We start from the raw sequence: 14,598 nt of genomic DNA, 5'->3' as shown, positions 1-14,598 counted from the left end.
CACTTTTAACAACAGTAGGTTTATATATCATAAGTGTAACGTAATTTATCGAACGGTGGAAATATATTTTAATAATACTATTGTATCAATTCTTTTTTGTTAAGGTTAATACACCCATAATTATAATTAAAAATAAGTGAACCACAGGGACCTTCTTTGTTCACTTGATTTTATAAATGTGTTTAATAAAAACAATCGATTGATATAATATTTTATTATTATAAAATATAATAATAAAATATTAACATATATAAATTGTGATTGTACAAAAAAAATAATAATAATAAAAATAAAAATCCCAGACTACTTATCAACCAAAATACCAGAGCAAAATTGCAAGCAAAGATGGGAAACCATTAACGAGAACATTTATGAGCTCAAAATGCAGAAACAAAACAAAACTCCAAACTTAAGCCGCCCGCCAAGAGCTTCTCAACAAACAAAGTGGCCAATATCATTTACTTCATTTTTGCCATGGTTAAGAAAATTATTGGTACATGCAAATCGATCATCTACCACAGGCATACAGCATTCTAACACCACATTAAAATCACCAATCACACATATACGCCTGAAATGGACTTACCTCGTGTACCAGAACCTCACACCATCTGTCTGATTAGTCTGTCTTCTTCTCAAGTTTGTCGATAGCAGCTAATCTTTCAACCAGTGGAGGGTGGGAATAGTGATATGCTGAATACCAAGGATCAGTGTTCATAGCCGAAAGGTTCTCTTCCTGTCAAACACAAAATTAAGCTTGTAAGGGTAAGTTGAACCAATACATGAAGCTCTTGTCAAATTGAACTGAGATATCATTAATTAGTCAATTCTTGCTTGAATAGTTCGGGGACTGCAACGAGCTACAAATATATCATTGATGGAAAAGGGTGTGAATCGGAATTAGAACAGAGATTTATAACCCTTCAGATTTTTCAGAAATTGGGATTTCAAACATTATAAACTTAATCAAATGCAAATTTCACTGATTCAGATTTTGAAATCCAATTGAAGTAATCAGAAAAATAATTCACTGAAGTTAAACAACATATATATATATGTGTGTGTGCGCGCGTTCTTTACATGGATTTGTAATATAGAGAAGATATAGATCATCTTTATTTATATATAGGCCTTGAATTCATATTGAAATTACAGTACATTGCTATAATATTATTATGCTACATATATATCTTTTTCAAAACCAAAACTTCTGAAAGAAGGAAGAAAATTCATAACCAGAAGGAATGCACATAATAAGCATATTTAATGAATTGAGGCAGATTCATAACTGGAAGGGAGTTAAAAAAAATAAAATAAAATAGCATATTCATCCAATTTGAGACATTTTTTATTATTAAAATGATTCCTTCCAGAAAGAAAGTGTAAGTGAATCCTTCCTGCATGTAGTAAAAACTAAAGTTTACTCGTCTTTTAGGTTGGTCATTTTAGAAATTTCAAAAAAGCTTTCCAATTTTGACTAATTTGAATTCAAAGTTCTTTTTTGGGTTCTGAAATTTCAAGATTCTTAATTAACTACAAAGTCAGTTTAAAAAATAAAAATGAAAATCCAAAATTGCACACCCCAAATGATAATCGTTTCAAGGCTAGAAAGTGAAAGGATGAAAGGAGCTAATTATGAGTAGCGATAATCATACTCCATGAGAAAAACATTAACTGCCTTAGAATTTCTATGAATAAAGTTTGAGAAAAATTTGACAAGTTATCGAACCAATTTTGTGTTCAAACTCTGCTTGTTTAGTTTTTCAAACTCCCTTGTATTGTTCTAACGAGCTTGAAGTAGATAAGAGACAGCCAAGACAACTCATTCAGTATATGAATCAAAAAATAAGGATCAACCCCAATCACAGGGGTGGGAAATGGATAAAACCCATGTTTGTTCTAAATTTGTGATTGAATTTTTTCTTTTCAAACAAAATCAATGGCATAGTCAACACATAAGATGAAGAGATTTAAACTTGGAAAGCATGAAGAAAAGAAAAATAAATTACCTGCAGCTTGATGAGGCCAGCTCGAAGAGGTTCAGCATAGCCAAGTTTCCAAGCAAAAGCATCAGCCTTCATTCATGAACGAACAATTAGTGAAGCATAAATCAATGAAACACAAGTTCACAACGAGAAACCTATTTTCAGAGTTCAATTCAATGTTACCTGAAACTCGAAAGCTCGACTAACCAGATTGAGTAAAAAGCTCACAAGATGCTGGAAAGGTATAACTGTGTGCTGTGATGACAAAAAAGAATTTATTGATGCATTTAATAGAAGCCAGTGATAATGATGAATAAGTTCATATTCCCGAGGGGCAAGGGTATAACAAAATACCTGAAATATTATGAGTCCAATGAGGACTGGCTGTGTGTCAAACCCAAAACTCTCAAATAAATCTTTAGAGTTCCGAACAAGGGTAAAACCTCCAAACTGCAACAGTGTTAGGATCTGCAATTGCAGAGTAAACCACAAGTTTATCATCAAATGATATTCATTTACTAAAGCATCAAAGCAGGAGCTATGATATAAATAGCCTCGCATTCGTTGCCTGGTATAGCAACAGAGCATACAATTAAGAAATTTTAAACAGATAAACTGAGAAGCAGAGCTGGATCAGAGAACACTTCTGTTAGGCAATAGTTTGCACCAAAAATTTACTTTCCTTTATGTAGAGAAATAGAGGGACTATAAAGTTATATTACTCCGTCAAAAAAGAGAAGGGAAGAATACATATATATAGAGGTATTTAGAAATTATCCTAACAAACTAAGTCATAGATATGATATGATGGATATGAATAAATATATATGGATATGAATCTATCAAATCTAACACTCCCCCTCAAGCTGGAGCGTATAAATTAAACGATCCAAGCTTGTTGCAGATGGACTCGGATCTAGGATCTCTAAGAGCTTTTGTAAATATGTCTGCAAGTTGATCATTTGAGGACACAATTCATATCTATAGATCCAGATAACACTTTCTCCCTAATGAAGTGACAATCTGTTTCGATATGCTTTGTTCGTTCATGAAATACTGGATTTGATGCAATGTGCAGTGCTGCCTGGTTATCACACCATAACTTCATCTTCGTCACATCACAGAACTTAAGTTCACAGAGCAATTGTTTAATCCAGAGAAGCTCACATGTAGCTAAAGCCATAGCACGATATTCAGCCTCAGCATTAGAGCGCGCAACCACATCTTGTTTCTTACTTTTCCAAGATATCAAATTGCCTCCAATAAACACGCAATAACCAGAGGTAGAACGCCTATCGATTGGAGAGCCCGCCCAATCAGCATCTGCATATCCAACAGTTTCAGAATGGCCATGATTTGTATAAAATAATCCTTTTCCGGGAGACCTTTAATATACCGCAAAATACGCATGTGCCTTCCAATGAGAGTCACATGGAGACTGCATGAATTGGCTCACTACACTTACTGCAAATGATATATCTGGTCGGGTGATAGTGAGATAATTAAGCTTTCCAACCAACCTTTTATATCGTCCTGCATCAATATCAATCAATGGGTCCCCTTGTCCTGGAAGCAATTTTTTATTTGGATCCATAGGGGAATCCACAACCTTACATTCATTCATACCTGTTTCTTCCTAACATATCAAGAACATACTTTCTCTGAGATAGGATAACACCATTCTTCGATTGGGCAATCTCAATTCCTAAGAAGTACCGTAGTGGTCCCAAATCTTTGGTCTGGAAATGATTGTGTAAATGCTCCTTTTAACTTTGTAATATCATCTCCAATGATGACAATATCATCAACATAGACATTAAGTAAACACATCGTCCTTCTAAATTATGCTTGAAGAATACGGTATGATCAGACGAACATTGTGTCATACCAAATTCTTTAATAGCAAGACTTAAACGTCCAAACCACGCCCGTGGAGACTGTTTCAAGCCATAGAGTGAACGACGAAAGCAACATACAAGACCAGACTCCCCTTGAGTAACAAAACCAGGAGGTTGCTCCATATATACTTCTTCTTGAAGCTCACCATGCAAAAAGACATTTTTAATGTCAAGTTGATAAAGGAGCCGACCACGCATTGCTACCATCGAAAGAAAAAGACGAACAGAAGACATTTTGGCAACGGGAGAGAAGGTTTCTGTATAATCCTCTCCATACACTTGAGTAAAGCCCTTTGCAACAAGTCGAGCTTTAAGTCGATCAATGCGACTATCAGGTCCAACTTTGACTGCATAAATCCATCGTCAAGCTACGGGTGTCTTTCTCAGCGGTAACGGGTATAATGACACATTAGGCTGAAGACATGTGATAGGAATCTTATGACCTAGTGCAGTAGAAGAAAGATGATTAATAAGAAGGTATGCTGTAAGGATAGCATCAGCCCAAAACTGAAACGGGACATTATAATGCAAAAGGATACGAGTTGTTTCTACTAAATAACGATTCTTGCGCTCAGCCACCCCATTTTGTTGTGGGGTGGAAGGGCAATAAGACTGATGAATAATCACCTAAGAAGACAAGAATTCATTAAATGAGTGGAAAAAATATTCTCTACCATTATCACTTCTTAAGACCTTAATAGAGGTGTGGTATTGTGTACGAATTTCAGCACAAAAGTTTTTGAATATAGTAAGTAATTCGGATCTATTTTTCAATAGATAAACCCAAGTACACCGACTGAAATCGTCAATAAAAGTACAAAATATTGAAAACCTAGGCTTGACTTAGAACGACAAGGACCCAAAATATCCGAGTGAACTAATGCAAGAGGTTCAAATGCTCTATTATTGACGCGCTTTGGAAAAGTAGTACGAGACTGTTTTCCAAGTTCGCATGACTCGCATGGTAACGAAGACAGTGATGAAAAATTAGGAAAAATACGTTTTAATTTTGATGAATTGGGATGACCTAATCGTTGATGGAACAATTCAGGAGACTCAACAGTGACAGTTGCGAGAATAGAAGATTGACAAGAATATAGCCCATGAGACTCACATCCGGTACCAATCGTCCGTCCCGTACTGTGATCCAGAATTATTAAAGAACTACCGGTCAAAAAAATAGTACAATCTAAATCTTTAGTAAGTCGACTAACAAATATGAGGTTAAATGGACTTTGTGGTACATAAAGAACAGACTCAAGAGATAAATTAGGTGACAGGCAAACTCTACTGATAGCTTGAGGATATGCTTTATCACCGTTAGCCAGAGTGACATGTGTTAGTGAGTTTGACGGATGAAAAGTAGAAAACAAATAAGGATTACCAGACATAAGATCGGTTGCACCGGAATCTAGTACCCATGAACCTAGTATCGATTGAGAAATACCGACAAATGAGGTCTGCGCAGTAAAAGAGGAGTCGAAACTAGTGAAGGATGACTACTTAGATGCCTGAAACTGAAATTAGCAACTGCATTTTTCGTACGAGACGGGCGTCCGTGAAGGCTATAGCAACATCCTTTAGTATGACCATTTTTATGGCAATAAGTACACCTTAAGCGTAGACATCTAGTACCAATTGATTTAAAAGAGTCGGCCATAAAAAATTAAAAGAAGAGAGAAATAAGAGAGCTTAGTAGAAAATTTGAAATTGGCAGCAGCGGCGACACGCGGCGGCTGAAAAATGTGGAAGCCTATCTAAACTTTAATTGGCTCTGATACCATATAGCGAAATAGAAGGAAAATAAGGTTATATTATTCCGTCAAAAAGGAGAAGGAAAGAATACATATATATATAGAGAGAGATATTTAGAAATTATCCGAACAAACTAAATCATAGATATGATATAATGGATATAGATATAGATATGGATATGAATCTATCAAATCTAACACTTTACAATCTTAAAGACATCATCACCCTTCTTAAAATCATTAAAGGAGAATGACTATTTTGGTAAAGTGACGTAAAACACAGGAACCAAGAAAATCAAATTACGTACAGATAATGTAAATATAAAGAAGATGATGTTTGCATTAAGTGAGACATGGGAAACTTATAAAGGGGGCCACAGATAGTATCTAGATATATATATATATATATAATACAACCTTAATATATATATATATGTCAGACGCTATATGTAAAATACAATTTTATTTTCTTACCTTTTCAGACACTATAAATTTTGGATATAAAGAATGCAAAGGTTGCAGAAACACTTCTGTTTCTTCTCCCAAACAAATAGGAGCAGAAGTTTCACATTTCCACACTTCATATAACAAATAAACATAAGTTATCAATTTTCTGCCAAAGCTAAGGATATCAATTGAGGTTTGAGTTGGTGGTAACTGCATAGGGGTTACCTTTTCAATGATAATTACAATCATACCCTTAATTTGCTACTTAAGTAATAGAAATACGAAAAAATGCTTGCCATACACAGTTTCTAAGGGTCTCATCCATAATAAATAACAGTGTGCACACACACAAGCTCACAAGAAAGTATAAATAAAAAAAAAAAACACAAGGTTAGACGTCTTGAGGAACGTTCAAAAAAAAAAAAAAAAAATCAACCCCATGCAACCAGAGTCCAATATTGTAAAAATTAATTTAATTTTGAAGATAAGTATTAAGGTTCCATACAAATTTTCTAAGAATCACCTAATACATCTAGACTAATTAGATACATCAATAGCTTCTTTCCACGAATAAACCAACAACTAAATGATTATCTAGGGACACCACCAGCATAATGCAGTAATGCACACTCATCCATGATACCATCAAGAAACTTCTAACAGAACAACTGATGTACCTGAACTGCAATGAATGAATACATTGTATGATTAAGTTTCCAGTGACCCAGTTCATGTGCAATAACAGCAACAACTTCTTCATCATTTTTGCACTGCATTGAATGTTGTATGAAGTCATAATCCAGGAGAGATCAAGAATAATGATGTTGATAAATGAAAAACAACACGACCTCTAAGGAAGTTGTAAAACCAAGCTATAGTTCTCCTTCTATCAAAATAACAGATATCAGATCAACCATCAATTAAGGGTTGTCCATTTGAAGATTTTTTTTTTTTTTTAATTTCTATTATTCTACTTTCACGATTCCCTGTAAAAGTATATTATTCATTCACAAAACATCATCCCTAATTGTTGAACAATTCATGACTGGGTTTCAACTCTCAACTCATATGTGAAAGAAAAGCTGTGCAGTGATAAGTTCAAATATCTACTTGGGACGAGAATATATACCAAGAAGCATTCAACCATCTGGTTTGGTAAGGATAGGTTATTTTGCTTTAAGAAATCATAGGTATAGTTGGATCCATTTTTCTCTCATGAAAAATAATAAGAATAATAATAAAGTAAATAATTTAACATAACCCACTCAACATATTTATTCCAAGTATAAGCTACTGGTTCATTTATAAATTTACAAGGTTTTGACAACTGATACTTAACTAAATTTTAAACTTTACTCTGCAATTTATGTACACCAACATAATACTATAGTTTCAGAAATGCCACCTTTACCATTTATCAAACTTTTCAATCATAAAATAATAGTTATATATATATATATATATAAATACGAAAACAATCACATTAATCCTTAAACCATAAAATTGGGAACCACAGCATCTGGAACACTTTAAACATTATAGAAACATATATACAAGGTCCAAACAAAAAGCTCATATTTTCATATTAACAAACCTAATATAACTATAACATACTTAACAATCAACCTTAGCAGTCCAAGACTTCAACAAATTTTAAATTGCTGACAGATCAACAGATCAAACTTTGATGCATCAGAATGCATAAATTCTTCACAGCCAGAATCATAAAAAACATGAATAGAGAGAAATACAGTTTTATAGACTTAGCAACTAGAGGCATCATATAAGTTTCAGAGCAGACACTTGTCAGTTATCACCAAGCAAGTAGAACTTAATAAAGGACATAGTAATAAGTTTGAAATATGAACAGCATACCTGCTGTATCAACGTGTCATAAAGAACAATTCTTTTGTTCTTAAAAAATCCGTACATGTATGCCTGCAAATTTTGTTGAGGGAAATAAATCCACAAGCAAGAATACAAATTACAACATCAAGCATCTAGAGCAGTTAAATCATTAATGAATTATTGAACTCTAAGCCTAGTGCATTATTTGAGCTTCCTGCAGGAGACTCAAATCTTAATATCAATAACAGCATTCCAATTCTATTTTGAACTGCTATTATGTAGACATCAGTTCAGATGTACAAAATATAATGAAGGGCACTTCACATTTGAAGACAATCTTCAGAATCCAGGAGCTGAAGTGTATATCAGTAAGTAAATAAAGCATGGTAATAGTATACACAAGATCAATCACAATGAAATAAATTCAGAGGAAGAAGAAGCAGCAGAAGAAAAGTCAAAAGTGTACTCACATTGCTATGGCTTGACCTTGTTGATCCATCAACAACAAACAACTTCTTCAAAGGAAACTTAAGAGATGAAGCAAGATTCTCAATTTTCTCTCTAAGCCCCCCTTCTGGTAGCTGCTTGTTAGAATGAAATGTGAGAGAAAAATATTTCCATGAACTTTGTTAAGAATGGTAGCATATGACAAAATTTTTAAAAAGTTCATTTTAGAAACTAGGTCACTACTTACCGGAGTGAACTTGTTGAAAAGTGGCGCAATTAAAACTGGATAAATTGTCATCATAACAAGAGATACAACAAGCATAAATGCCCACAGATATAATGCCAAGTACGGACCTCCTATCTGCAGTAAAACAGTTATTTCTCAAGGCTGTCCATATGTGAATAGTCACAGAAAGAAAACAAAACTACATTGAGCATAAAGTAAATAAAAAATCAAATATAGCTCCAATGCAGTAATTAATCTTAAGATGCTTTAATCCTTCCTTTTTCTCTTTTGGGTACCACTCTTTAAGGATGGTCATGAAGTTATACATATGTACCTGAACTATATATATGATAGCAGCAACAATAGGGGGACCAATCACAATAGTTAAGGCAATTCCTTTGATCATATCCCTAAAGAATAACCATATTGTTTGCTGCAAATAGAGTAAGGAGTTCAAGGTGAGGAATGTCAGACGAAAAAGTAGCATTACATGCAGAAGTTTGATAAATAGAGGGGAAAAAATGATATGATAGATGCAAATATGACCAAAAGTTTAATGCAGATAAATACCTTGTTGAAACCATGTCGAGCCTCAATCACAAAAGTGGAGTATAAAGAAAATGGCAAATCAGTTATCTGCAGGGTGCACACAGGTTTCAAAACAATTACATAGCTGAAACGACATGAGAATGCATCCTATCATCGAAGTGGGGAGAATATCGGACGCAATATGTAGTGATCTGATAAACAAATCCATAAAGCATTTGCTTAATCTTCAAAAAAAGAGTTGAAGCTTAGGCTTATACACACCTGTGACCAAAACATAACACCAGCTAAAAATGCAAGAGTGTGCAAAATCTCATTTTCGGCATTGAGACCAGCATATACCAAAAATTCTCCAGATCTCTGCAGTTAAAGAGACAATAGTACACAATAAATAAATAAGTTACTCAAATGGAGGTTCCAAATCATCAAAGAAGGCTTGTTGAAAAAGCATTCACCTTCCAAAACCAGGGTAAGATCCTAAAGTACAGAATTCCGGAATCCATGACTATGGTTAAAAATTCATGCACAAAATGGAAATAACTGTCAAAGACAAAATAGAAATACCAAAGATCAGTTATTCACATAGAAAACAAGTGTCACTATCATAATCTAAGAGGAATGCATAAACAACTGCTCAAACCTTTTGTCAAGACTATAAGCACGAGATTTTTCGAACTTTTCTTGACTGATTACTCCTAACAGAGGTTTTGGAAGAGTTGGCAACTTAAGAGCAGCATGCTGCCGCCGATCAAGATATGTCTCAAACATATACATAAGTATCATAAAACCTGAACCATCCAAAATTCAAATCAGGAATAAGAAAGCAAGTAACCCATTTCAGTGCATTTATGAGCTGCAGATTATCATCACTTCAAAAACAAAGTAAAATTATTGAAAAATGAAAACCAGAAAACAAAATGAAAGAAATTTCTAATAAACACAGTAGTACTATATTATCTTGCAGCTAAACCAACTAAAAACTTTGAACTCATGTGTCCTAAATCCACTCTCATTCTCATGTACATTAGAATGCCGCATATTCGATAACTCAGTAATTTTTACCCAACAAGGACCAAAATTGTCCCATCAAGAATAAACTCATAAGCATTCCAAACTGAAATATAAACCCACTTCACTAACCCTAATATATATAAATAAACGAGGCTCATTAAATTCAACAAACGACAAGAGCTGACAATCCCACGCTGGCATACATGGACAATAAAATAATAAAAAACCCTAACCCCCACTACCCAAATACAATCACACGCACACGCACAAAAACCGACTAAAGGGAAAATATCCCAGCTCCCGACGGGGAATAAAATGTCACAAAAATCCTAAAACTAATTGCTGCAAGCGTGTAGAACCCTAAGCTCATCCAAGCTGCGGTAACACAAAATCAAAGAAAAACGAAGCTGAAGCGCGAATATGTGCGTGCGTCAATAAGTATTGAGTATGGAATAAGCATTCGAAAGAGAGGAGCAAGTGGATTGAGGGATGCCATTCATACCGACTACTGCCTCCATGAAAGGAAACGCCATGACGATTGACAGGGAGAATCGCTTGGAGTGGTTCTGGCCTCTTTCTTCAACTTCTTTTCAGTTTATGCAGATTTTCCAAGCCAAGCCAAGTATTTAAATTTTTAATTAATTAATTAATTAATAATGATTATTATTATTAGGAACTGCCATAGTCGGTGTGATTCGGATCGGATCCAAAATGATAAGGGTAGGCTTAGGAACGGTAACGGGTTGGGTCTGTATGACCGGACCCGAGACCCGACTAATTAGATGAAACTATATCCGGATCCCACCTAGACTCGATAGACTTGAGGGTGTTTGATAATTATTTATCGGCTGGGGCTCAATCTCATTGTGCTGAACCGTACACGCTAAAGGTTAGTAACAACATATTATTTATATTAATATAATACAAACACAGCATATAAATTAACAGTATATATATAGCTAACAAACAACACACGGTAATATTAATGATACTATATTATTTATATTCATATAATACAAACACAACATATGAATTAACAACACATCATAGAGTCTCACACAGTACATGCAATAATTAATTTCATCACATAATATATACATGTACAACACACATGTAATTATAAACAAACAACACATGTCATTATTACAAACATCACATGTCATTATTACAAATATCACGTGTTCGACATACTTTTAGTAATTTTTGAGTATTTTTTTCACATTTATGTTTCATTTGAGATGTAGATATATGTATCACCTATAATTAGAGACCTAATTTGTTCAATTTGGATATACAATAAATTTAAGAAATTTAATGTATATATTTACTTTTGGCACAAATTTTGAAAAATAATGATATTTTAATTATAATATTCAATTTTAAAATATTACATTTACCTATAATAATATATTTATTTTTTGCACTTATTTTTTGTGTAAAAGTAATGATGTAATTTGATCTAGTTACTTTTTAATTGGACAACTCAAAATAGAAAATAAAAATATGTATTTGTGAGTAACGAAAAGAGTATAATTTTCTAAAGTTACACACTTTATTTTTTGATGGAAAGTCTGTTTAGTTTGTGTAACTGGTTTTATGCTCTTTCTGAAGTTGTTTTTGTATTTTTATTTAATTACGAATATAGACATATGTGTTAGCTTTACTTAAAGAACAACTTTGTCCCATTTCAGTGTAAAAAATATTTTTAATGATTTTTACAATAAAATTGTTTTAGTTTTCGGAATTGAACAAATTGTGTGAGTTAAGATGATATTTTAGATGATTCAAACGATTAATTGAATTTTTAATCTTTAAAATAAAATTTAGGGATGTTAGCTTCGATTTGGAACAAATTTCATAATGGTTGGGCTAACAATAAATTTACGGTGAATTTTTATAAGATTTGTGTTAAATTAGAATAAGTTGATTGATCATGCTTAATGATTAAATGAAGTCCGATCGAATCATATTCTACGAGTACATGAAAATTGAATTAGTTAGCTTAAAATTGATCAATGAGACATTCTCATAATACTACAACTTTAGGGTTATAATAATGCTTCTACCTAAAGAATTAGGTCAATACAATAGTTATATAATTAACTAGTGGTTATACAACGGTTTCTATAAACTATTGAAGTGATATTATGAGATACTAATTTATTTTAATTTTAAATAACAAATAAGTAATAATAAAACTATCGATTTAAAATTATAAAAGTATTAGTAAATAATCAAAACATCAAATCGAAACTATAAAATTACAAATATAGCAAAACAAATAATTACATGCACAATAAATAACAAAATATCTGCAATATATATACATAGTATTAATAAGTATCAAAACAACAAAATCAAAATGGCGGAATTATTAGTAGATAGTTAAAGCACCAAATCAATATGGTAAAATACAACAAAATAAAAAAAAAAAAAAAAAAAATTACTTGTCGAACAAATGACGGACTATATGCAAAATAAATATTTAAAAATTTTGAAATAATTATTAATTTAATGTATAATATTTAAATTCACATTTACAATTATAGTTATTAAATTTTACATACAATAAAAAATAAAATATCAAAATTAAAATTAAAATTAAACTGCTAAGTATTTTTCTTTCTTTCTTTTGCTTTCTCTCTTCTTCTTTCTCTGCATTCCCTTCCTTCCTGCTTTGAAGGTTTGGTTTATTTTATTTAGTTTATATATTTATACATATATTATTATATTACATTATTATTATTTTTAATTAAAGTCCAAAATAACATATCTAAATATTACTCCTTCTGTCCCATATATTTTGGGTGCGTTAATGTAGATACGAGAATTTAGGTAAAGTATAATTAATAGATAATTAAGAAGTGTATTAGTAGAAATAATTGTTATTTAGTAAAAATAATTATAAATTAGGATTAAGATAAGTAAATAGTTTAATTAAGATTTAAAAAATTATAAAAATTAAAAATTAAAATGTGATTAAAGTGGATAATCATATTTCCAAAAAAGGAAATAACAAGTGATGTGGGACAGACGAAAATAGAAAAATAGCGTTTTTCACTTACCGGTCCACCACCGTACTTCTGGTTTCTCTTTGACCTATGTGATTAAAATAAATAAAAAAAAAGGAAAAGAAAAATACAAGACAAATATAATAGTTAAAAATTTAGGAAGGCAAATTCAATATAATTGTAGTATTTTTTATTTTTATATTAAAAATATTTAAAAATAAAAAAGTAGAGTTTAAAAAATTTAAAATTTAAAGGAGACAAATTCAATATAATTATTTTATTTTTTTACATTAAAAAATAAAAAAGGATAATTGGGGCTTAGGGGCAACTACCCCCAAGTCCCAATGTAGCTACGCCAGTGGTTCCAATTGCACCTCTACACAACGCAAGCCTCCAAATAAATAGAGACCCTCAACAAGTTCCCCCGAGACGAGCACCTGTGAAATAGCGTATGAACGTCCGCCTGAGCCAGAATGAGTTGACCATGAGGCCATTGCGGAAATAGTTCAACAGATTTACGGTCATCCTTTGCACATGTGTGCACGGCCACACTATCAATGGTCCTAAATGACGTATTAGACAAGCATCTTCTCCTACAAAGTGTACTTATTACAGAGTTTACTTTTGTAATATTCTATATTTTAAAGTATATAAAATAATATTATTATATCGAATAAGCATTTTGAAAATTTTAATAAGAATAATATATTTCTAATATGTCATAAATTTTATTAATATTTTATATATGAAGTATAATTAATGAGTAATATTCTCTAAATTTAATGCTCAATATAAAGAAGACTATTATTTTGGAATGAAAAAAAATATTATTTACACTCTTAAAAATTATTTAATAGTTAGACATATCAAATACAGTGTTTACTTTCCAAATGATAAATTCAATCAAAAGCATAACAAATTTTACACAATATAAACTCTTCCAATTAAGAAGGTAATAAAAAAATATATATGGTTAAGAATGAGAAAAAATATTCCGCCAAATTTTACACAATAAATAAACTCTTCCAATTAAGAAGATAATAAAAAAATATATATGGTTAAGAATGAAAAAATATATTCCGCCAAAATTATGTCAATATTATTTATTTATTGTTTGCTAAATATATATATAATCTATTTATAATAAAATCTTTTATCCACTAATAATTCTATTAGTTTACATTACTAAATAATAACAATTTTGGCACTATATTATTCACCCATTTTTATTTTTTTTACCAATCTCTTTAATAAATTTTTCATGATATACTCCTATTACTTTTAGGAGAATGTATTTAATTATGATTTTATAGGATTTTATTAGACTTTTTTTCAAATTTTTAGAAGTCTTTTATAATCCGGAGGTATTCAATTCAGATTTTTAAATTTTTTTTAAAATATGGAGGTATTCAATTCAAATTTTTA

The 14,598-nt window shown here is 31.6% G+C and overlaps 1 protein-coding gene across 2 annotated transcripts; it reads right to left on the bottom strand.

The window, feature by feature from the left end:
* Positions 1-387: 387 nt before the first annotated feature.
* On the bottom strand, positions 388-10,791 carry LOC127261041 (CAAX prenyl protease 1 homolog). Of its 2 annotated transcripts, XM_051289186.1 has the most exons (14): positions 10,665-10,791; positions 9,792-9,939; positions 9,607-9,691; positions 9,416-9,511; positions 9,176-9,241; positions 8,940-9,038; positions 8,627-8,740; positions 8,403-8,513; positions 7,960-8,022; positions 6,762-6,854; positions 2,340-2,453; positions 2,169-2,240; positions 2,010-2,075; positions 388-736 (listed from the first exon to the last, which is right to left on the bottom strand). In XM_051289186.1, exons 1-14 carry the CDS (start codon positions 10,693-10,695, stop codon positions 620-622), a joined length of 1,275 nt encoding a protein of 424 aa, XP_051145143.1. In that variant the 5' UTR covers positions 10,696-10,791; the 3' UTR covers positions 388-619. The 2 variants fall into 2 exon arrangements, with proteins under 2 accessions (XP_051145143.1, XP_051145144.1); XM_051289187.1 differs by lacking the exon at positions 8,940-9,038.
* Positions 10,792-14,598: the final 3,807 nt, after the last annotated feature.

The sequence above is a fragment of the Andrographis paniculata genome, unplaced genomic scaffold, assembly GCF_009805555.1.
Source record: "Andrographis paniculata isolate CXL003 unplaced genomic scaffold, ASM980555v1 Contig62END, whole genome shotgun sequence".
Lineage (NCBI taxonomy): Eukaryota > Viridiplantae > Streptophyta > Magnoliopsida > Lamiales > Acanthaceae > Andrographis > Andrographis paniculata.
Note: the sequence above shows the minus strand (reverse complement) of the source record. Positions and strands in the feature narration are given on the sequence as shown.